The 25475-nt window shown below is 39.8% G+C and overlaps 1 protein-coding gene across 1 annotated transcript in view; it reads right to left on the bottom strand.

Annotated features, from left to right (window-relative positions):
- Positions 1–16946, bottom strand: part of nr6a1a (nuclear receptor subfamily 6, group A, member 1a) — a 24792-nt gene extending 7846 nt beyond the window's left edge. Inside the window, exons 1-5 of the mRNA XM_035659286.1 lie at positions 16797–16946; positions 4029–4259; positions 2462–2517; positions 1370–1530; positions 538–768 (exon numbers count right to left, since the gene is read on the bottom strand). Of these exons, the coding sequence (XP_035515179.1) occupies positions 538–768; positions 1370–1530; positions 2462–2517; positions 4029–4259; positions 16797–16812 (695 nt within the window). The 5' untranslated portion in view covers positions 16813–16946. The remainder of the gene's footprint in view (positions 1–537; positions 769–1369; positions 1531–2461; positions 2518–4028; positions 4260–16796) is intronic.
- Between the last annotated feature and the right edge of the window lie 8529 nt (positions 16947–25475).

Below are 25475 nucleotides of genomic sequence, written 5' to 3' on the forward strand. Positions count from 1 at the left end.
CTTGTGCTGTCACATGATGAACTGGTTGCATATCATAAACGTGTAAGGAAAATATTTTTGACACTTGCAAAGATTTAGATGGAGCCCTGTCTGCAGTCTGCATAGCCTTCAGATATTTTTTTAAAATTTGACGTGGGCTGAGTCACTGACAGAGACAAAATACTGGCAGACAGGCAGAATTCAAATGCCTTTTGTTGATCATTCATTGAAAACATTTAGCAGAATTTATCGAGTAATAAAGAAATAGAATAGTGAGTGTTTTAAAGCATTTCTGTAAGTGAAATTAGCAGACCAGTTTTATTTACAATAAACTCTCAAACATCCAAGTGATATGAAGAATGCACTGTTGATATCTGTTGAAAATCTCAAGTTGTTTCAAGTTATTTTGTTACAGTTTGTTTTCAGTGGGGTGGTATTGTCTTTGAGTCACTAATAACACGATGAAATGACAACCTAAAGCTTCCTAGTCGGGGAGTACGTGGTCTATTTTGCACAGTGGGTAAATGTATGTAGAATCTTATGCATGCATTCACTCACCCATCTTCTATGAGCATAGGGGTTGCCAGGGGGGCCAGGTCTTCAGCAGCCACCAGCTGCAGCACCAGTGGGTGGGACTGCGGGTAGATGCTGCGGGGCTGGGGGGCCAGCAGGCCAGACTGGGCAGCGTAGCTAAACAGGTGAGGCAGGAGCTGGTAGTGTGTGGACATGGAGGTGTTTATGTACTGGTCCCTGAGGGCTGCCGTGTAGCCGTTCATTTCCACAGAGCGACTGGAAGCACAAAAAGGTTAAAGGTTACACACAGTGGTGGAATATTAGTTTATAACCTTTAACCTTTATCTAAGGAAGCGTGTTGGACGTCCATTCTCTTTTCTGCTACAAATATTTGTAATTCTTTCACAAACTTGTAGACAAAACTTCATTTTGTACCTGCATACCAAAGCCTACGCTACAGAGGCATTCTGTTATTGTTGTTCATTTCTGCTCAGATTTAATTTGATAAGACAAGTATTCCTCTGAATAGCTATTAGGCTGTGTTGCTGCGGAGATAAACTTAAGGTTTGTACAACATGAGACTAGATAAATACCGTCATGCAAGCACCTAGACAATATTTGTCCTTGATGAGTGTAGATAGACAATGCACTCCTCTCCATAGCAAGAACAGCAGATAGTGCAGCGAGTTCTTTGTGTTTGCTATCATCACCAAGCCTGAGGAGCTGCATATTCAGGCATTCTTCAGCTGGTGAATACCTTAACTAAAGTCTGGGTGAGATGGGAACGAGGTGTTAGACTGTCAGGGCCAGCTCATTATCTCAATGGTGGGGCGAGTGCAGGCGCTGCACGGTGGAGTAGATGAGATGAACAACTCACTTGGATGACAGAGTGGAGGCGGGTGACGGCTGGTTGCCCTCCGAGGCTCCGTTGCTGGGAGAGCTGTGGTCGCTGTCGCCGTTGTTGCCCCAGGTGTGCTCCGGGGCGTCCTCCTTGAACTCCTGCCCCGACATAATCCGCTCTATCTCCTCCTCTGTGATCTAAAACACAAATGCAAGTGCACAAAGAGGGTTTCTATTTTTTTTTAGCTCACAGCACATCCTCATGTGACCAAAAGCACTGTGTGTCTCAGTTCAATTGATTAGCCCTGACTAGCACCACACTGCTTTTCACTGAAACGCTGAGGAGCAAGGACACAGCTGCACAATGAAACATGGAGTTAGAGAAAGAAAGAAAGGAGGCAAACAGGTATGTGTCTGTGTGTGCCTATTTGATTGGCTGATATACACAGACACCTAAAATAATAGAATCCTTGCAGGTCCGTACAGGGAGACAGACAAAAACCATTTTTGAAAGGCATTGGCATGCCAGAAAATGTGGTGTCTTGTATCTGTGGCTGGGGGTCAATTCACTTTCATTTCTTTCAATTTAGCACATACACTAAAACAGCAATTCATTCCATATTAATGACAGAGAGGTCCCTCTTTCATTAGGGCTTAGAAATAAAGCCGTCTTTTAATGGAAGCGGGCGGTTATGTTTTTTTTTTTTACTTGCTGAATTGAGCTGGAATGAATCGACCACATCCCTCCCCTGCTCTGTGGTAGGCCTACTTAGCCTCATGTCACACATTTTCCTGACCAATTGTTCTCGGCCAGTGTTAATAATGAAGCCAGCACTGAATGGGGAATAATCATCAGCTACATGATTATACTGATGATACAACAAGGTCAGGGCTCAGTCATTAAATGCTTCACAAGTATCCCTACGCCTAAATCATTAGCATTACAGCACTCCAACTCAGTGTTATTTAAGTGAATGGTTTGTGCTCTGAATGCATTCACAGTGAGCGAGTTAACTCTGGTACTGAGCCAGAATAATATGTATAGAGTGACTCTGAGCCTGGAGAGGGTCAGTGAATGTCACAAAAACAACATTTCTGGTGATTATTGAACATGAAGTCAGTGATTTACCTGAACAGGCCCGATGCTTTTGTTCCTTCCTCCTGGCATGCCATCCTCCCTGATTGCTGCATGAACAAAAAAGAAGGATTAGAAATCTAAATCTGCATGTTCTCTATTAACAGGACATGATCCATAGTCAGTATGGCAGCTCTATCTAGTGGCTGAAACAAATCGCATAGTGCTTTTGTTTCCCATCATTCATTTCCATGTGGTTTCTCTTCCTGTTTCTGTTGGCAGGCAGACAGGTTTTTCTCCTGTAGTCTAGGAATGGTTTGTTAAAAACTGGGAGTTAAGCAAATGTATTTCACGTGTCATGACAAGCTCGCTTTAATCAAAGTATTTGGAGGATAAATCATATAAAATGAGGCCTGGAGCATTGAAGGGTCACTTACAGTTTCTAACCACAAGGGGGCAGCGTGCACTTTTGGAAGAGTCCCTGCATGAGGACAAACTACAGCTACAGTCTGCTTACTTAACACTGAACTTTAATTGTGTCAGTAAACTGTGGTTTATTGGCAGAACTGATGTATTTCAACGTTCATCAGCAGCGTGGAGACTGAAGAGATTTTTAAGGCAGATGCTGATTTTAGGAGTGAAAATCTTTCTTTCTCAACATTTCAGCATATGAAATAGTATTTTTTTTAGGACTCAATCAATTATTTTGTTTCTAAAAGTAGCATAAAGAAAATTATATCTGAATTTCATTCTACATCTTTGTGTTGTAAATTACAATAAAAGAACCGTGAATCTTGAATGACCTTTCCTATGTGGATAGTGCAGCGATTTTGCACCAATATGATGGTACAAATAATTTTATTAAATAATATTTAGGTTAAACATTCTTTAACATGTTAAATAATCAAATATATACAATGTCAACCAATTCTGGTTGACATTGCTGAGAACTGCACTGTGTTGCGTGCCACAGTATTGTAAATCACAGCACACTCTGCTGGATAAACTCTGCAGTGACACCAATATTTTTTTTTTTCTTCAATATATACTGGAAAAAATGTTTTCCTATTGGTGCATATTGGATATAACTAATGATTATTTTTAGTGTCAGTTAATCTGAGAATAATTTTTTGGATGAATTGATTAGTACTTTGGTCCATAAAATGTCAGAAAATGGTGAGTGGAGTTTAATCACTGTCCCAGCTAACATCCTCAGATGTCTTGTTCTGTCCACAATCCAAAGATATTCAGTTTCCTGTCAAAGAGGACTACAGAAAGCTGAAAATATTCACATTTGAGAAGCTGAAATCAGATAATTTGGACACTTTTTTTCTAAAAAATGACTCAAAACGATTATTTAAATGATTAAAAAAAATGTTTTAGTTAAAATAAAAATGTTCATGTTAATATTATAAATAAATGTTTTATTTCCAGAGATTAACATGTTGCTTTTGTCCATAAAATGATAAATCTAACTTTTTTTAAAAATGGTAATGGAGAAGAATTCATGTAGATTGTTGTGTACTGTAAATTGACATCTCAAACATTTGGGTAGAGGCTCATAATCAGAAAACCTTTAAAATGAAAGCGGAAGCGATGTCCCTGTGTGTCCACACTTTACCTTTGCGGTTCATCCCCATCTGCAGACACTTGAGCAGGCGGCAGTATTGGCAGCGGTTGCGCTGCTTGCGCGACATCTCGCAGTTCTTGTCGCGGCTGCAGCGGTACACGCGCTTGTTGCAGATGCTGCGCTTGAAGAAGCCCTTGCAGCCCTCACAGGAGATGATGCCATAGTGCAGGCCTGTGGCGCGATCTCCACAGATAAGGCAAGTACGCTGGTCAGCTGGATCATCTGCAGAGGTAGGGAAAAAACAAAGTGAAGAGAGGCATTTAGAACCATTTACACCCACTTCTGTACACTAATTCATCCACACTGTAAAAAAAACTGTGGGTGCAAAAACCTTGCTGAAGGCACAAGTTTTTAATTGAGATCATGGGGGCGGTTGGGGCTTAAGCACTAGCCAGGCAACTGGCTAATCCAAAGGATTCTTAAGCTCTAACTCTCATTATGTGAAAGTGGAGGTGTAACAGGCAGTGGAACGGGAAGCGGAGACGTCTTGAGTATGTTTTATTCAGCAGCTCTGATGAGAGGAGGCAGCAAGCTAACACCACTGACTGATTTGTTTACAGTCTCTCCTTTCTATCTTAACAAATGGAGTATCGCATGGGGAGGCCTTTTCTTAGGAAAACCTTTGAGATATTGCAGTTTGTGAAAAATCGTTCCATCAATCAATCTGTGACATACAATTGGACCTATCCATCCAGCACCTATAGCATCTCTTAAAAATTATAATCTTGTAACTTGGTGGCTAATTTTCAAACCGATCAAGTGCTGAAATCCACCAGGACTGATCCATACCAGCCTCTCCTTGACTGGATAATCCACCCTGGTGCTCTCACAATCATTAACCTTCACCTGGTTTCCTAAAAGAGCACAAGCTTTTTTGCTGATCATTTCAAACTGTAAAATGTTGTTAGGACAGGAATAATGGAGGGTGGTAATTAGGAACACATGTGAGGGGATATTTACGGGGAAGTGGCAGCAAAGGAAGTCGTGTGGAACAGGATGTCCTGAAAAAACGTACATAAAAATAACAGCAGAAATTACACGTGACGTGATGAAGGTTTATGACATATGGCTCGCTGACCATGAAAGAATGACATATTAAGAGAAAAAGAAATGTGCCGACGCTGATTTGAAATGATTTTGGATGTATTGGAGAGTATGTGACAAGGTGAGGATCAAATAGAGACGGATCTCACTGAGGACCTTCCTTGTGAAGCTACTTTACTAATCACGAAGGTGCTCTCAAACTGTAAAGACAGTAATCTGAGAAAGCTGTTAAAAGTCTTCTCTTAATCCCCCATCTACCTCCGGGCCACATAATGCACATCATCAAACTCGCTGAGGAAGAGTTAAGTCGGAGCGCATTCTCTGCTGTCCATGCTGCTGAGGCTTTATCACACAAACACACCAAGAAGCCCTCCATACCGCCTCCCCCAACCCCCGCTAACAGCCGCAGAAAGCAGATGGGTTGGACTCCATGGTTACAGAGAATAGCCTGGCCGTGCAGAGCTTGGCTGCAGCAGGAATGTGGTCTGCTGCTGATCTGTATCTGGGCTCGACTGGGATCAAACATATCAGGACCAGATACAACATGCTGATGTGTCTCATATGATGGAGGGTCTTTTTAGTGTCGGTTTCACTGCTCAGCTGTGATCTACTTGTGTCTTTCTAGAGCTATATTCGATGAATCGATTAGTTGACAACAATTAAACTGATCGGCTGCTATTTTGATAATCGATTAATCATTGCGAGTTGAGACATCTTTTTCAAATTCTCTAAATTCAGCTTCTCCAATCTGAATATTTTCTGCTTACTTTAATCCTCTCTGACAGTAAACTGAATATCTTTGGGTTGTGGACAAAACAAGACATTTGAGGATGTCACCTTGGGCTTTGGGAAATGGTGATCAGAAAAAAAATAATGTCTCCGCTTTGTGCTGCATCGATTTTGATCCTTTTCTTCAACTGAACTGTCCATTGTGAGCTTTCTACTTCAGTCGGGACTCCCACAAAGCATTGCAAGATTGATTGATTCACCAGATGGCAAAACAGGACTAGTGAATTACTGGATCATTTTGCTTTCTAGGCCTAAAAAACATGCATACACGGTTATGGGTGAGAGCAATGTGTAAAACTCCAGGGCTGTAAGGATTAGCCAATTAATTAAAAAACATTTTTTGATTCTCTGATTTCAGCTTCTCCAATGTGAATATTTTCTGCTTTCTTTAGTCCTCTCAGCAAACTGAATATCTTTGGGTTGTGGACAAAACAAGACATTTGAGGACATCACCTTGGGCTTTGGGAAACACTGATCAACATTTTACGAACCAAACTAATTGATTAATCAAGACTTAATAAGAGTGATCAACTATGAAATGAATCGTTCTTCTGTCAGGTTTGTTCACCCTGATAGGAAGTCCTGAGGAAATGGCAGCTTTACAAAATAATCTTAGCAGATTTTCTATCCAAAATATTAGTGGGAAAGATTTCTTTTTCATGGCTGCTGGTCAGTGGAGAACATCTAGATTTGGAGATGCCTCCTCCTCCAACTTTAGCTGTGCAAAGGGACAGCTGGGGAGAGATTTGTGGGGCAGGGAACACTGAATGGGTGATATCAAAATAATGAAACATGGAACCAAAGCACTAAACCAGTAACCATGTGAAGGTTCTTGAGGTAAGACATAACATACAAATTACTACAGATTTTGCTATGAGCTTCAACTAGCTTTTTCTCCTCCAACATCAGTAGAGAGGAACTCTACCGATGTTGAAGAAGACGTTTGAAAATGCTAAATCTGTTAGTGTGGAGTTAGAAATTAGAGAGCTTATCAGACCTCTGTAGCTGAATCGTCATCTCTGCTGCAGGCTACAGGCTGCATTAGCCACTATTAACATAACACACCTTTAATGTGTGGAATAAAAAACGACAATAACTCTGGTTGTGCTGCAGTGATTTTTATCCTTTTTTTAACCCTCCATCATCAGTTTCTTTTAAAATGTGCTTTCTACCTCAGTCTGGAGCATTGACAGATAAATCTCAAAGGTCACTGTGATTTATCAGATAACAAAGCAGGAAAAGGCAGTAAATAATTTTGCCCTTCAGTGCTTTACATTTTTTTAAAACAAAACAAAGGTGGAAAGAAAATATTTTTTTTTAGGTTAAACTGGCCACACCAAGTAATGTGTAATGACAAGTAGACATGGGTAAGTGGGGAAATGTCAAGGAAGACCTTAATGGCACTGTTTAGTCTGTGAATACATAATATGCTGTTTATATGCAAATTTGATTCTTGGAACCATGGTGCTTTCTAACGAAAACCAGCCCGTATTTCCACCAGTTTTGAGCAGAATCGTTGTAATTGGATGCATCATCAACCAGAATGTCCGGTTCTGAACCAATTTAGCTGGTTCCTTGTCGGTAGAGAAGCAGTCAGCCCAGCAATCACTAACAGTCCATTTTCAATTTCAACATTACCCCCTTTGTCACTTCAAGTGAACAAGCTAACTCCACTACATACACATTTTGTTATGTAGCAACTAAAAACATGTAACACTGGCGATTAGTGCTCTTGATTCTTCTGACCCTGAGTACACAGACAGCCCAGCTTTGTGTTTTTATGTTTGAACAGCAGATAAAAGTCTCCTGCAGGTATCTGATCACAGGCAGGCCACAGAGGAAACAGGATCACTGGTTTGTTAGCTGATGTAAAGAGCTGTAATGCTCTACTATAGACAGGCTGTGGCCATGACAAACAGAATATGGACAGCAGCATGTGTTCTTTCTTAAAGAGCTTGCATATTAGTAGCCACAAAGAGAAGTAGACATAAAGGTCTGAGGCTGCTGTCCAGCAGGTTATTGCTGCCTGCTGATCCCAGAGATTAACCTGCACATCTGATTAACGTAAGACTCTTGTGTAATACAACAAACCGAACTACACTCAAGCGGGACCTTTACCCTCCTATTGGATTCTGTGGTTGGAAAGCCAATAATAAAGGCGACAAGCAAGTTTGGAGCAAGGCAGTGACTGTATGCATGGTTTCAACTGCCGTTGCATCTTTGTTCACTTTATGTACTGAGGGAGGATTTACTCCTTTTAAATGCTCTACCAACTGATTCAGGTATTAGCACACATGAGAAGACAAAGAATCACACACTGCTGACATTATTTTAAACACATGAGTTTCTGCTCCAAATAAAGTTATATACTATTGTTCATTATTATTATATTATTGTAACATTTCTATATAATACTGCTTCTAGAACAGTTAATTAATTAACATTAATAAGAAATAAAGCTTCAATGAAGGTACTGTGTGTGGGAGCGTTTGCTTTGATTGTTAAGCAGCAACTAAGCATTTTTTTGATTATCAATTAATATGTTGAATACTTTTTCAATTAATGGATCCATCATTAATCTAGAAAGTCCCAAACCTTTTCAGCTCAAGACCTAAAAGAGAAATTCGGTGTGTCCCTGGGACCCAAATTTATGGGACTTTCACAGTACTGCGCAGTGGCGGCGGTGCAGTTGCCATGTGCAGATTTTGCCTTGCCACCAAAAGTTTACCATGCACTATGGGGCCCTGCACATAGCAGTATCTGAGAAGAACAGAACAGTGTAGCGAAAAATAGCAGTTACATGCATACATACATTACTGTGAGTACATGCATACAATTACTTTCCTAATTATAATATAAGAACATTCACTTTTCTTCTATTTTAATTAGGACCCGTTTTGCCCGTTAAGGAAACGCTGATCTTAATGTCTGGAAACGGTGCCTAGGACAATTTCCGCCAGGTTTGCCGTCATATTTGAGAAGCTGAAGCCAGTGAATGTTTTTCATTTTCTTTTGATAAACGATTATCAGAATTGTTATTGATTAACTTTCTGTTAATTCACAACCTGACTGATCCACTAATCCTTCTAAGGCTACTTATGATATATGACAGATATGTGAGCCTATCACACTCAGCTTTAGATTTAATAATTAATGTTTTGTACCATCATTGTCCCCCAAAAAACCTAACAAATATCATGTTAGAGAATGCGACTTTTAACACACGTGACTGGAAGAACCCTGATATTGTGACTGTTATCAGAGGTTGACCTAGTCACCCATCCCTGATTAAAAGGCGCTATGTTTTGACAATAAACAGGTCAAAGTAACATCATCTTTAATATTCAAATGAGCAGGATTAAGGTTTTTTTCTGTGTGTATATAATTTAAAGGGCCAGCTCATTAGAAGCATGTGACTGAGCTGAGAGCTAAGTCTCCCAGAAAGAGGGGGTTTTCATAGTGGGCTGCAGGGTTCATGTACTAAAAGGTAATTAGGAGGAGGTGGGGGGGGGCACAGCATAAAGCCTCTTCCAGATAATGAATGGTGAATAGAGGACTTCTAAAGCCCAGAGACAGATTACCATTTAAATAGTGTGAGGTTTAAATGTGCTGCCTGCAGAACACTGCAGGGGCAGCCATACTGTACAGAGACAATGGGGCGTCACGCAGTGAGCCCATCCTGGGATTAGAATTGAACTATTTTGGTGATTAATGCTATACGGCACAGAGGTTAAGACGACTGAGAGGAAGCCCTACAAGTCAGAGAAATATCCCTGCTGCCGTTGACTCTTTAATAATTTCTTCTGCTTTCTAACCTGACTTCAGTTTCTCTCTAACATTAATTTGATCACAGTTCAGACTAACATACAATTAAAACCTTCCAGGACAACATAAACTAGTACTAAAAACTACTACTCCCTAAATTTCCAGGGAACCCTGGCCATGACCAAGACCTAAATATATATCATTTTACTATCACAAAGGAAAAGGAAAAGCAGAACATCCTCCGAGATTTGGCATGTTTATTCTTAAATGCATCTTCTTTAAAGAAACATTACGTTTGAGTTGCGTTTTCTTCCACTGAAGCTAATTATTACATTACCTGTCAAAACAGATGACGTACAATAAAAACAATTTTCAATTACTCGATTATCAAAGTGGTAGCCAATTAATTTTTTGTGTGGATTATTAAATTGTTACTGATTGTTAGTAATTAAGTGGTTAACAACAGCCTCCTTTTTTTAATGGAAGTAACATAAAATCTTTACACTTTCGGGGATCATTAAGATTTAATGCACACTCTGGCATATTATGATTTAGAAACTGTAATAAAAATAAACATTGAAAAATCTAAGTGTCTAAGCTATACAGCATTACAGCACTGGGGCCTACATTTTTGTAATGATATAAAGTCAACTTTAGGAAAATGGGTCCATGGAACAGACTAGAATAATATCACCAATACTTAAAATAAGTTCAGTAAAACAACTTATTATTTCAACAGTTAATTTTGAGTTTGGTATAATTCATTGCTGTGCTAACTTATTTCTTTTATGAAGATATGCTGTAAATATATTACTATATAAGTCAGCATTCAAGTGAGTCTCCTGTGTGCTAGCTCTGAATGAACTTAAGGCTGGGTGACACAAAGAGTATTCAAGTGTGAGTTGAGGAGCAGTTCAGCACAGATTCAGCTAAAGTCTCTATAAAGAGCTTTTCAGCTGCTAAGCTTCAGAATAAAGAAGAGCGACACCTCCATGCAGAGAAGAAAAAGCCTACAAACTTCTCACATGGCAAAAGTGCACTTTCAGCTGAAAACTACTGTACAGTGATTGCGTCTACACTTATGTTACTGTAAGCCAAGCTTAGCGTGGGGCCATATGACAGACCCCAGCATCATAAACCATGAGGGACATCAAATAAATGACAGTCACCTCCTCAGCCAGCCATTTGTCGGCCCATGTGCTCATTCAGAGAACACATTAAAACCATATATTCCACTGGCCACCCTATGTGAAACGCCTGACTTCCTTCAATGAGCTAAAAACACAATGGCTATTAGCTGCCTCCACTCGGGCTTATTTGCCAAATCTATCACCCTGTCTTTCAAGTGCATGGCCACCATATAAACAGGCTGATTCACACCTCCACACACTTGATCTCACATTGTCACGTCCTATGACTCCTCCTCCTCCTGCCTGTAGATGACAGTTAAATATTCATGACATTTACTCACAGATAGCACCCCATAATGGTTCTCTGTCTGCAGCAGGTTTGAACCCGAGTCTGGGGCAGTCATTACTTGTTAGACACAGCAAAGTCAGAACTCAATCCAGTGAATTCAAAACAAAAAATGGATACAGAAATGTGTCTCCAAAATAAAAACACTAAGACCTGGCGAATGCTCCCATCCTACATAAGACTGTTATGTTTATGGTTTCTCAAAAATATGTCAGCCTTGAGATAACCTTATGGTGGCTTTGGACCTCATAAGGTGCTGACAGAATTAAAAAATGTAAAACCTTGTAAACAAAACTTCCACTGAAAACTGTTCACAAAGGCTCTGTGGATTATAACGGGGGCATTGTTTCTGGACACGTTGTTGTAGTTTTTAAATATATACATATATGTATATTTTTGGTTTATGGGCACTATTAATGAAATCCATTCACCTCCATGTTCTTTTCTAGATTAATCGATTCATTGTTTGGTCTATAAAATGTCCATCTCACTTCCCTGAAGTCCAAGGGGATGTCTTTTAATGTCTTGTTCTGTCAGTCCAACCTCAAAGGTATTCAGTTTCATATGATATAAAACAGAGAAAACGGAAAATGTCCATATTGGAGAGACTGCAAACAGACATTTTTGCATGAAAAAATGCTTCAACAATTAATCAGTTATCAAAATAGTTGGTTGGATTGTTTTTCTGTCAATACACTAAATGATTTGTCAACAAACTCAATTCATCACGCATGTATTTCAGAGCTTACATTGTGCTTTACTAGCGGGGCTACTAAAGCAAAGCCCATGGTCAGAAACCGAGTAAGCAACCTCAGCTGTTCACAACAGCTTTATTTCATCAGCCTGGAGAGGAGAAAAGCAGGCCATACCTGCAACTGCAGCTCTGTCCACAACAGCCCCATCAAGTCTATCCAACATGGAACTTTTCCATTTTCAATAACAGTGTTTCAAAGCAGACATTACTTTATCAGACATCATGGGGGTCAGCACAGCCTGTGTTCCGAGAAACTTATGACAGAAAGCCTTTGTTACAAACGGGGAAGTAGGAGTTTGAAAGACACGGGAGAAAAGATGCTATTAGTTGCATTATGGGAAATGTAGAATCCACACATTTGGTGCTAAAAGTCAGGATATCTCAGCCTCTGCTGCTTCCATTTTGACCGTTAAAAAAAACAGCTGTCCACAAACTTGACAGAAATGCAAAATTAAATTTCACATGTTCAGTATTTTAGCATAATACATAGCTAATAGCAGATTTTTGCTATTACATGCTTGTGAAAGTTCAAAGGTAAAGAATTTGAAGGTAAATATTTTAAAAGAACTGATAAATTAAGAAAGGTTTCCGTTTCAGTTTGTGAATTTATTGCAAGGTCATGAAAGGGCATGGCGATGAATCCCCCAAGGTGACGATAAAGAGTTATAAAAACGCACTGCTTCATCTTGAACTCCACCCTGTGTCTCTCTCTAGCTTTGGGTGGAGGATCCCCCAATGCTCTGTGTCAACCCCTCACCCCCCAAGGTCCATTAAAGGCTGCATTGTTTCCCAGGGGTCAACCTGGGTTTCATTCCAAACTTTAACGCAAACCAGGAAATGCAAGTCAAGCATTTTAAGCCCCTGTCAGTGCCGAAGACAAACAGCGCTCTTGTTTTCCACTGCTCCCAATATCTCCCAGCCAATGTAACCCAGCTGACTGAGTGAGATGTGCATCACTTGTCATATGCAACTATAAGGAATAGTCTTTTCATCTCACACAGTGGGAAAAGAGGTTGTATATACAAGAGCAGAAGGATGTTTTCAATATGAACTCAGATAATTCTGTCCCAAAAAACCCTTAAACAGGATGCTGCTGCTGCTTGACTTCTTTCTATGGGAAAGTGCCAGTTTAAATAGTGCCCAGGTTTCACCATCTCTTTGGCCCTCTGTGAGCTGCATCAAGCTGAGAACAGAGATGTATCGCAGCCAAATCTCCCCATTGTCCACACCCAGTGTATACAAAGGCTGATGTATGGTGTAAAGCAGCCTTTTGAGTGGCTGAAAGAGCAACAAGGCCTGCTGTTGAAGGGGTTTTCTCTTTAGGTTTTGTCTTGGGCTTTCCATCACAATCGTGCCCAGCTGAGACAGGGAGCGGGGGTTGGAGGAATCTGCTGTACTTTTCCGCTGCTGGCACCCTCCCTCCCCTCCCTCTCTCTCCCTGCCTCTCTCTGTCCCTGCCTCTCTCTCCCTGCCTTTCTTCTTCCCCTTTTCTCCTCCTCATATCTCTTCTTCTCCTCTGAAACTTATCTCTCCTACCTGGGGGTTAAAGAGGGAAGCATTCTGCCTAAAGACTATGGCCGGTATGTACGTGGACACACATCTAACACATTCACAGGAGTTAAAGGCATCTGAAGACCCTCCATGACTCAGATCCAGCATTCCTGGCAGCCCACACTGTGATGCTAATCTTTAAAGTAACGTGTATGCAGTTGCAGATTGGGCTCATCCACGAGACAATGGTGACCTGTTGATAATGCTGTCTTGATAATATACACCCAGGCTTAGAGGCTAAATCATTAGCATTGAGTAATACCACACCAAAGATAGGTTACATATTAATGGTATGCTAATGCAAGCCACATGTGATGCTACTTTGTAAAATAATGTGGGAAAAGGCCTCAACTATAGGAGTCTGGCTCACTGTCTCAGCTTTGCTTGCATCTCATTTAAATGTTTGTTTGTTTTATTCCAACTAAGAGTCTTATTAAATTAATTTATTTTATTGGTAACCATTTAATATTACATCCCATATTATTAATAGGGCCAGCAGCTATCTCTTGAAGATTTATGATGCTAAAGTCATTACAACCAATTTCTTTTTAAAGAAATATATACTTACTTACATACATACATGTTTGTCTATAAAAGACCATTTTTTCATTGAACAAAAGAAGCCAAAGTTCTCAAATGTTGTTCAATAAAATAGTCTAAAACTGACATATGTTTTCTTTAAAATCAATAAAAGTCAAAAATCAGTAAGTAAAAAAGAATGCATCTGACCAGACACTTAATACTATTTGGGTATTTATTTATCATTAAGGTTCAATACTCAGGTCATATTATTAAGCTGACCTGCTATTTTTGTTGGCTTTTCACCAAAATATTACTATTTTTCACAAGATCTTTGATCGTTTTCACTACAGCAAAATGGCTACCAGTGCAACCGAAAACAGCTGAAACTGTAGTTTCAAGTTGTTTTATGACTGAAGTCGGTTCATTTACATCCGTGAGTTGATAAACATTGCACTGGATTTAGTCATTTGTGTGCTACTGAATATGTTTCTGTTATTTGATATAAATTTGAAAAATAAAGTGAATGGGGTTTGGTGTGTTGAAGCAGATAAACAACAATAAAAAGGTAGAACATGTTTAATAACACTTGTTCACCTCAAATGTTGATGTCCTTCTAATTAAGTTAATTTTATTTATTTTGTGCCATTAATTTTTTGTTTACACTAAGATAAAGGAAGAGGAAATGAGGCCTGTTAGATGCCACTGTGGAATTCTGCGCCCTGTTCCTTCTTTCCCTGCTTTTTCAGAACATGAAACCTCTACTTAAAAAGACATCAGAAACTGGTTTGGGCCCTGAGCTCGTTCTTAAAGTGGGACCAGGCTGATATGAGCCATGTGGTGAGTTTTACAACCCAGGCTTTGTGATACACACTCATATAAAAAGGTGCTGTTAATGAATGTTGAGTCTTTCCTTTATTAACGGGAGGGGGGACTTCTCAGAGACCACAGAGCCAGCAGCATCAGCTCCCACGGATATATCCCATGCAGGGGAGGACCAATACACAAAATAAATGTCCACCATTAAACAATGTGGAGCACATCTTGTTATCACAAAATTAAGCAAGGACTACATTTGCAAAGCATCTGATAAGTTCAGACCTGAGTGAGTGAGTGTATGTGCTGTGTGTGTGTGTGTGGGGGGGGGGGGGCAAGCCAGTTGACATAACACACCCATGGAAGACAAAAATCTGCAACATGATGGACTTGATGTCTGCTTTGACAAGGCCGGAGCCAGGGAGATGGATACGTTTCAGTGAAATTAGGAAAAGGCAGTGTGAGTGGTTGGAATGAGCGGCCTCTGTCATTGGCTATTTATAGGCCAGCATTACAGAGTCACAGGAGTCCCTGACCTCCCCCCACTGTTACTATTGATCTTCACACAGCTTCTGTCCCCTGCATCTACATCCACATAAACAACCTCTCACCCTCTCTTTCTCTCTCTGTTTACCTCTCCTGCCCTTTCCTCAGAATTCACACATTCTTACCAAAATATGGAACAATATCAAAACCGAAGGGCTTCCTGCTGAGTGATGTAGTAACAGTAGAAGTGTGGAGTTAACCCTCCATAAGCTGGAGAACAGGCAACATGGCTGCTGGCTGGGGGATTAACATGAGGGGGGAGGGGGACAAATACAGTAAAATGGTTCCTCCACATGCTATACCAAAGTCCTTGAAGGAAATTATGAAATGAAAGATGTGCTACCAGAAATTCCTTAATTGTCTTTAAACTCCCAGAGCGCCGGTTTTGTGTCAAGGATTAGCAAGTTACGGCAAAAATGATTGGAGTGAACTGTACGATCAATAAACATAGCAAGACAAAGCTCTTATCAAAGGATGTGCGCGAGTGATGAGCAGTCCAGAACACTTTGCTTTGCCATGTGGACTATATATCTTAAGAGTGAGAAAGGATCGCATTCCAAATTCCTGCAATACAAGGGGAGGGAGGGGACGGGGGTGGGATGTTTGGTGGGCAAGTGGGCGGTTGCTCTTGGTGGGAAGTAGTGTGAAAACTGCCAAAAGAAGGATTTTACTCTTGCATTTAAAGATAATTCACATAAAGAGCCAAATGAAGTAACAAAAGAGCGTCGAGCTGAAAGCAGCTCGGGGAGAGCTTCATCAACAAAGTTCAAGGAAAGATCACCCACTTAGCAGTTGCACGAAGCTTTGTGAGCAACTACAGCGTGATTCAAAACAACATAGGAGTTAAAAAACAGGGCTAAGAAGGGGGTGGGAATGCACCATATGTGAAAGTGCTCTCAGTTTTGGGCTAGTGGTGAGCAGCCAGTAGGGTGATCCTCATCATAGCAACAGTGCTGACTGTGTACAAGCCACATACTAAAGATCAATACATATGGAAGCGCACTGTTCAGCTCACCACCGCACCGAGATATGTCATAACACACACATAAACAAAGCACTTGAAGACATTGACAGCAGGGAACGCTGCTAGACTGGGATATCTCTGCTCATTAGCCTGGCCTGAGAATCATTAACAGCTCTCAGCGTGCAGGGCTATCAAATGTAGCACAATCTAAAAGCAGTGTCCACTCAAACTGCAAAGAGGATCTTTAAAGCAGCTTATATCAAAAAGTAATTGGGCTTTTTACAAAAAGGTTTTCATTCATTAATTGTCTAAGCAATATAATGAGTTGTTTCTCAAATAACCTAATGAAGAAATTGAATGGATATGTCCGGATAAGCAACATACCACTCTAGCAGATATAAAAAGACAGTTAAAAAAAGGTATAAAAAGAAAATATGAAGTCACCAAACTGCAGTTATAATACATAATCACTTAATCACAAAAAGCTCTCCTCTCCCATTCACACATAATTATGGTGAGTTTTAGCCTCCCTTACCTTCCCATGTATCCATTTCATGCTTCTCCCAGTCTGCCTGGACCCCATTCACGCTGGACTCAGCTAAAGAAAAGCCGCTGGGCCCGGTCGCCTCATGACTCCCTTTTCTTTCTTTGCCTCTCTCTCTGTTCTCTCTCCCAGCAACCTCTTTCCTCGACAGCCTGCCCCTCTCTGACCGCAGGCAGAGCCGAGCAACACCACTGGTCATTTTACTGCCTGGTCACATGACCGCAGAGTTCAAGCCCCGGGGTCACGGCTTGGCTTGAGGTCCAATGACAGCTAGGGGTTATCTGAGTGGAACTGATAGTCCTATTTTCGCTGCCGTTCAACAATACTTCTCCCCACCACCCCCTTCCCAGCCCTCAACCAAATTAGCCTCCCCTCCCCTCAACCATGCCTCTGGCACTTCTGAGGGGGACCAAAGTGCATGTCCAAGCATAAACACAGATTCAAGCTGACAAAACACACAGACATTAACTAATTGAAGCACTTAGTGCGACAGGGAAGAAGGTTAAAGCTAAAGTTTCACAACTGAGGGCCAAAAAGATGGAGACTGAGAGAAGTGCTAAGGTGGGGAACCAGTTTCAGTTCAAATCATCCTTCATATGGGACTAATGCTGTATTCAAATTCAAAGTAGGAAGTCAGGTATTCCCAGCTGCTATGCATTTCAGCAGTCCAACATGGAAACCTACAAGTTTCATTCCCCCAAAATAAAATACTGTCCTTCTAATGTCTTGTTTTGTCCACAACCTAAAGATATTTGGTCATAGAGGACCAAAGAAACCAGAAAATATTCACATTAGAGAAGCTTTTCCGCAAAAAACATTGATTATCCAAATAGTTGCCCATTACCTTAATAGTTGACAAGTTATTGACTAATTCTTGCAGCTCTGGTATAGATTTGGTGTATCTAACGTTTATAACAATGCCGAAATAATCTGATGATCAGTCATTTATGGGTAAACTGAAAATTAACCTGGAATCTTGGTGGTCCAGGGGTCTACATGGCATAGCATATTACTGCAACATCGCTGGTTCCATTCTGGCCAGGACTTTCATTGCATTGCTGCCCTTCTACCCCCATGTTTTTGTACTATAAATTATTTAATAAAGTCTACAGGAAAAACAATTCAAAGAAACTTGCTTTGATAAGACAAAACAAGGAATTCTGAGTGAAGGATGAACCTCTGAATTATTATTATTAAAAAAAGGGCTAAACCCCTATACTTTGTTAGCACTGACTGAAATGTGTCTGTGGCACAAAGTATCAAAAACTGTAAAGTACCAAACGCTAGTGTCACATGTCTGGTTAGAGTCGTAATTGTTTTAATAAGATAGTTCCGGACTTCAATCAAAATGTTGCCTATTTAGACAATGTTCTTGTGTGGCTGCAGCTATGCAAGATATTTTGAGAGCTTTGGCTTCTTTTGGTTCTGTTGTCATCTTGTTTATTTTGTCCAAAGTAAGCTTACTAGTAAGGTTAATGCACTGAAATCATCATATTGTATTGGAAAAAAAGACATACAAAGAACACCCAGCACTTTTAAACACATGGTTCTAAAAATCCTTTCCCTGTTTCCTGCTTGCACCTTTGACTTGACTGGCCATTCAACTGACCTTGTAGGAAACTTGAAACATGATTCAGCCTTAAACCGGAGAGCCTAAGAGATATCTTACCATCCAGTGTGTTCTCTTCCTTCATCCCCTCCAGTGGCCTGGCTAGGGGACCATAGTGAGAAGCATCCAGTGTTTCACTAGTGTGCCACACCCTAAACTCAACTGCCCAACCTGATGCTCTGTGTACCTAGCGGCCTCTTCTCTACCTGATCCGCACCTCACACACTACAGTAGACAAGCCCGTCCTGATCACACAGCCCGTCTCCAAGCCCACCCTCTTCAAAGCTCCACCCTATTAATACCACTTGTTCACTCTCACAGCAGCGGCACTCCACCCCACCACCCCCCGGGGGCCCAACCCCCAATGTGAATGCTAATGACCCAGTCGCAGTAAGTCACATATAAGAAGCTTTTCGCATTCAAATGCAACACCGAGAGATAGCTCATGGGAATGCATACAGAGGCAGGGAGAAGACTGAGACGTGTCGCTGGGCTCGGGAGGATTCATAAAGACGGCAGTAAAGCTGTCACGCCGGGCAAGTTGGTAAGCAGGTAGAAATATGAAGACACGAGTAACCTGTTTGTGTGATCAAAGGCAGTTTACTTTACAGTAATACTATAAGAGTCTGCTACCATATGTCAGTGTGTCAAAGGCAGGGCTTATAGGAAGGACCTGACCAAGGTGTTGTAATTTGATATATGTTTACATGAAGATTTGAGCATTAATATTCTTCACAGTTCACCATGAGTTAATGACCAGGGAATGTGGGAGAATAAACCGACCTAAACCTACTTTATATATGCAGATATTCAAAGAAGTTCTTCAAGCAGTTCTTATAGCTTAACCAGATATGTATTTGCCATTACATTCCCCATACCGACAGATTCAGAAGAAGGCATATTTTCAGTCCAGCTGGCATAACCTTGCTTGTCAATACTAATAGGAAATCCACCTGAGCTGAGAGGGGTGCGTGCCATATGTCACCCTTGACCTTAGCAGCTTTCCTTCCATGCAGCAAAGATGAATGGCATAATCAGCCATGTTGCCTTTAACCTTGAAGTCAATTAGAGCCAGCGCAGACACTTTGCATATCATCTGCTGCTGTGTGGTGAGAGGGGCTACCTGAGACTGGGGACCACTCTCAGGACATGTAGGGTATAGTGCTGGTACACCCATCTGACACTTCCAATGCTACGATGCTAATAGCGCTTCTTCTACTGTATAATTATTCTGCTGTTTTGTTGCACATTTGATGCAGATTTCCTTTTCTTCAGGTGTTCCCTTGATTTGTGCCTATTTGGGGAGCCTGTATTAGCAGCAGATTTAAAGATAAAATGTAAGTAAAATAAATTGCATTTAGAGTATTAATCACAATGATTAATATGAAACTAACTTTAGAAAGCTGCTTCAGACACCTTCAAAGACCTGAAATGCAATTTAGGGCCAACTGTAAGAGCCAACCATCAACCACTATGTCCTATGTTAGAATGACCATCTAATAAAGCAATACAATGCACCCTCAAATAATACGAAATAGAAACAAAAAATCTGCAATTTGGCAAAATTACTGCATGGCCGCTTGTGTTTGAGGATTGAAGAGTCTTGTTAAATTTAAAAACAGGATCTTTTTGTACACTTTCCCCTAACTAATGAGGAGTGTAATAAAATATTAAATATATCATTTTGTGATATTTTGTTTTCTGATATTGTATCAATTCTCAAAAAGACTATCGATTTTTGTTTTGTGAAAGTAAACTTTTCAACTCAGATGATTATGCGTATGGTGGAGTGTGTTATAAACTGTGACAGTTTTCCTAAAACTAGATTAAAATCACAATGTATTACCTTGTTTACAGCATTGCAATACATTGAATTGTGTATCGTCATGTATATAGTCAATACAACATCGTCAATAGACAGGTCTATAACTCATAAGGTTTCTTGTGGTATCACATAAATTACAGACAGCTGGACAAAACACACAAACAGGATGACATCTTCTCAAACTGACTAATTGTCAAACTTTACAAGATATTAAAAGACCAAACAAACTCCTAAAAGCATGTTTTTGTATCTCTCAGACATTAGAAGTGAATGGAAAGTGAAAATGTGATCCTAAATCAGCCTCAGGGGGCCTGAGTACTCCTGATACTGTATGTTTGTTCTTAATTTGATTCAATGTCAGCTCGAATGAGCTGTTCTGTGGCTTGTTTTCTGCATTTCCCTAAACATTAGAGTAACAAAGGGCATTTCTTTTGTTTGAGCTCCCCTCCCCCTCTCTGCACACTGTCACACAGGCCAAAGCTCTCCACCCTTCAGACAAAGAGCTTCAAGAAAAACAGGAATAAGCCACACTGTTCTGTTTCTCCTCCAAGTATACATACATACATACATACATTTTGATTCCCCAAAGCAAGCTGCAGTAGCACCAATCTGTCCAGAGTATCCTAAGAACAATCATTGTTTCTTGTTTAGCAAGTATCATAAAGTACTTCCCAGACCTTCACCACCTCTCTGCAGATAAAAAATGCTACTGTATATAACAGAGAGAGAGAGGTGATATGAATCCATTGGACTTTTATGAACTTTTAGATAGTTAGCTAGGATGGAGGTTCCTTTTTCTTCCAGAGCACTGGGGTGGCGGTCTGTATACAAAGGCTATAAACCGGAATCAGCTGCCTCAACCTGCCTGAAGGCCAGCAAGACCACCCTCGAGGAATGTCTCTCAACAGGAAAGTAGCTCTCAGTGACAAGTCCTTAAAGGACCAAACAGGAGGAACAACACTCACAAATTAATTTCCCTGCCAAAACATTTCTTTTACTGCTAAATAAGATACACAGTCAGGAAGACTTTTTGTTTATTTTTTATGAGCACGAGTCATGTGCAATTCTATTTTGTACCCTCACACTAAATTCTATCATAAAATGTTCTTTTCAGTAAAGGAAATGCATCAATAGAGTAAAAGTGACTCAACTAGGGAAAACTGGGAACTAATGTTGGTAATACTGATAATAAATATCTATTTATCTATTTATTTAGCCTATTTTATTTATCTCGGATTTCATGGAAATGTTGTTTCAAAGAAAGAAAAGCAGTTTTTTTATTAGTTATATTCATGGAATTTAACTGAAAGATTTATATGGAACTGCTACCAGGACATGTTTGGTATTTCTAACTGATAAATGACTTAGAATGATTAATCAATTATGAAAACAGTCACCGAGTATCTCTCTGGCAATCAATTGATCAGTTAGTTCAGTGGATCCCATGATTAAAAGATACAAGAAATTACTGTTTTTATGCAAAATGATAGATATTTTTTGTCTTGACCTTTGTCTAATCTTTTTTGAATACTTTTACCCCTTTAGGCTTCTGAAAATCCTTCAAATGAAGAAGAAAACTAGCCTATAATGAGCAGACTCTGACTTGTTTTAGGGGGTCACAAGCCAAAAACTTTGAGAACCACCCTGTACATGGACTGTTGGGTTGGTCTCTCACTGTTCTGCAGTCAGAACCCTTTGTGACGCCTCAGAGGCCACTGGCTCTTTTTGTTGGAAGTTATCGCATGCGCGGCTGTACGGGAGCTGACCTCAGCGTTTCGGGTCACGTCCACTCCTGCAGATTAGATTTACAATGATCCATGTTACATTCCCCGGATGCATTTGCTTTTTGGAGCCCTGATGAGCGGTAGATCAATGCAGCTGTTCTCTGCCTGAACTTTCAAAGGGCATATAAACCTGAAGTGACCTGGTCTCCATCTTGGGAGTTAATGACCACTAAAACAGCTACTGACACGAGCCATCCTCAATAACCATTCATCATGCTTTTATTTGTTCTGACAGGGAGAAATTATCAATACATTCTTCTGTTCTGTTTCTCTTCTCACTAGCGGATCCTCTAAATCCAATCGTCACTTTCACCATATTAGCCAGAATACTAAAGGTTGTAACTCTCATTTAACTCCTGTTTGCTAACATGCTGTATGTAAAATGTTTTGGTGGACAGGGACTGGGGTCCCGGGGTGAAACTTTTGATCACCTGGTGTTGCATAGCAGCAAAAGCTTGGGTCAACTTTCAGAGTTACCCACTTGCTGGATATTCATACCATATTGTACACTTTATCCTGATAATATATATTTTTTTATTGTCAATTTTCTATTTTTCTATTTAGGCTTCTTGACTGGCTTTCATATTTAGATATTTCTCGTTCTATGTTCATTATGCACCAATATACCAAGGGACATTTCTTGCACATGAAAACCTCTTAGCAATAAATTTAATTCGGATTCTAAACTGGTACCGGTACCTGATTGATCAGTACTGAAATATTGATAAGCTTGATCCTGAATGATACTGTTATTGGTATTGATGTAACGTTACATAAATAATGACAGGGCTCACTTGTAATGAAAATGCAGCTAAATGCAATAACCCAGGGAACAGTTTAACTCTTTATATCTGCAAAAAAGTAAAAGTTTAACCTTTTCATTAAGGAGTTCGGTCTAGACCTGCTCTATTTGAAAAGTGTCCTGAGAGACAGACTTCTGTTATGAATTGGCGCTATACAAATAAAATTGAATTGAAAATTGAATTGAATTGAATATCTTTTCATGTCCTTTCTTTATTTTTTGTACCAGATTATGGTCAATAAGATGATTGGTATTGATTTAAGTACTTTTTAGTACAGATCAGTGCCTGAACTGTACCAAAAAAGGACCCTTATTCAGCATAACTCTAACCCGAAAGACAACTTATCTTTAATTCTTTTGCCATTTTTGTATCCTCTTTAACGAGTGCTGTTTTCTTAGCGTTAAACTAGCTGTGTTTACATGGACACGGAGTTACACGGGAGTTTAGGAATACATTATTGCTGTAGCTGTGCATTTAGGATGTCTCTTTGCCTGCGACGCTGAGCTGCTGCAGCCTTTCCATTAACCTGACAGCTCTGAATTCTGAGTTGTGCTGTGACCTTTGTGGGAAAGTGGCCTGTGGGATTATTTAAACATGAGAGTGCTTGAAAGGGCCTACCCATGTAACTGACACAGGTAATACAACTGAGGTCTTGTTCGGACATCTGTGACTTTAATAATAGGTCTATATCATTAAGGAAATTTTAACATGACACAGTAGGAAAAGCAGGGTAAATAATGAACTTAATGATGACTGAATTCAATTAAGCTGCTTCACTATTTTTGCACTATTATTATATATGACAATTTTCCACATTTGACAAAGGTCATGTAAACAGCATATTCTGTTTGGATCTTCCTAATTAGGAATGGAGTATTTTCAGATTGAGATATGTGGGATATGCTGATATTATTCAGGTTTGAGGAGCATACTTTGTATACAGCACATTGGGAATATGTGTCTCATTTGAGGTTTTCACAGTGGTTTTCCTGTTGCAGTTTTCAGCTCTGCATGTTGTAAACAAATAAACAGGCGAGGCAGCAGTACAGATGCATGCACAGAAGAAAATTCCCTATTCTACATCATGAAAGACTTGGATATCAACAGGTTTCTGGATTTGGGCAAATATCACAATGATGACCCTTTCTAGAAGGTGGTTAAATGAATGAAAGAGGGAAGTTGTGTTCGCACGGTCAAACAAGTCCGCCACCGGTGGAATCCTCTTTTTGAAGAGTGAAGGCAAAGAGGCAAAATGGCTGAAGGAGCAGCTATCCACTTTTACCATGGGAGCAACACGCAGTTTGAAAGACAGGAAGGTAAAGAAAAAGGAGAGAAATTCTCAATTCAAAATGCCTGCAGTGAAAAAGGTATCATCATACTCATACTTACAGACAGTATTTCTACACTGCCACAAGCTATGTATGCTATAGCTATGCTATTCTGGGATGAAGAGTTATAACTGACTTTTTTTTTTTTAATAACTGACTTTTTTAATACCCACTCTCCCTCAACCTGCCTGATCTCCTTTCTCGCCTTACTGAAAAACCTGCATCTTGTTGCTGCACTTGTAGAGAAATTGGTCTCTGTGGCTCAGCTGATTGTTGAATGCAAGAACAAAATAGCGGCTCTTGGATTGTGAGGGACAAGATGAAATATCCAACATCAGGGTATCATTTTGGCCAGTTATCCACAGGAGGAAGGTGTCCCCATCCCCATCTCTCCTCTGCCTCAGTCTCTCATCTTGTTGTCTTTAATGTTGCCTTGATAGAAATACTCACTCTCTCATCTTACGGTCAATGTCCTGTTTTCAGTCAAAGGAATGTGCCATGTCTTACAGTTGGCTCACTGAAGTAACCTTGGATAAGAGTATTCAGAGGGCCAAAAAAGAAGTAAATGATGCAACAAATAGCATGCAAACGTGACATAAATGTTCAAAATTTATATAGCTATTCTACTGGAGAATGAAGTTAATTTTATCGATAAGATTATTTTTATTTGATTAACTGTTTTTCAAAATAAATCGCAAAAATGAATGAATGGCCAAAGCGAAGAATTCAAAAGGCTTATTTGGGTCGAATTGTCCAAAAAACCCAGAGGATTTCATTTGTATTTAACACAAAACACTAGTGCTGACAACTGTTTTGTTTCTTGTCCAATTTCAATTTGTATTTTAATTTTAAAACAGACCAAAATAAAGAAAAACTTTCTTGAGTTCACCTCAAAGATTCGGACCCAGCAAGAACAGTGGAGCTAAGTCAGCATAAAGGGAGGTCAAAGGTTAAACCATGTCTTTTTGTCACAAGACAGAGGAGAAGAAGAGGGACTTCCCCTGCCTTACAGTTTTTCACAAGCGTTTATCAATACAAAAAAAAAAAAGGTTTACATTATACTTTTATTATACACTACAATTATGCAAACCAAATGGATTTTTTATATTGCAAAACATATCGAATAAAAATAGGACACAAAACTGGTATTGGCTAACAGGGCCGGATTAACCAGCTGGAGTCCAGGGACTATTCTAAATGATTTCATCCTAGCCCAATGAGAGAATGTATAGAAATTACTACTCACTGTTAATCTGCCTGTATAATAATAATAATAATAATAATAATAATAATAATAATAATAATATAAATAATAATAAAT

The sequence above is a fragment of the Morone saxatilis genome, unplaced genomic scaffold (genome assembly GCF_004916995.1).
Source record: "Morone saxatilis isolate NCDOM2014 unplaced genomic scaffold, NCSU_SB_2.0 Contig16, whole genome shotgun sequence".
In the NCBI taxonomy this organism is placed as follows: Eukaryota; Metazoa; Chordata; class Actinopteri; family Moronidae; genus Morone; species Morone saxatilis.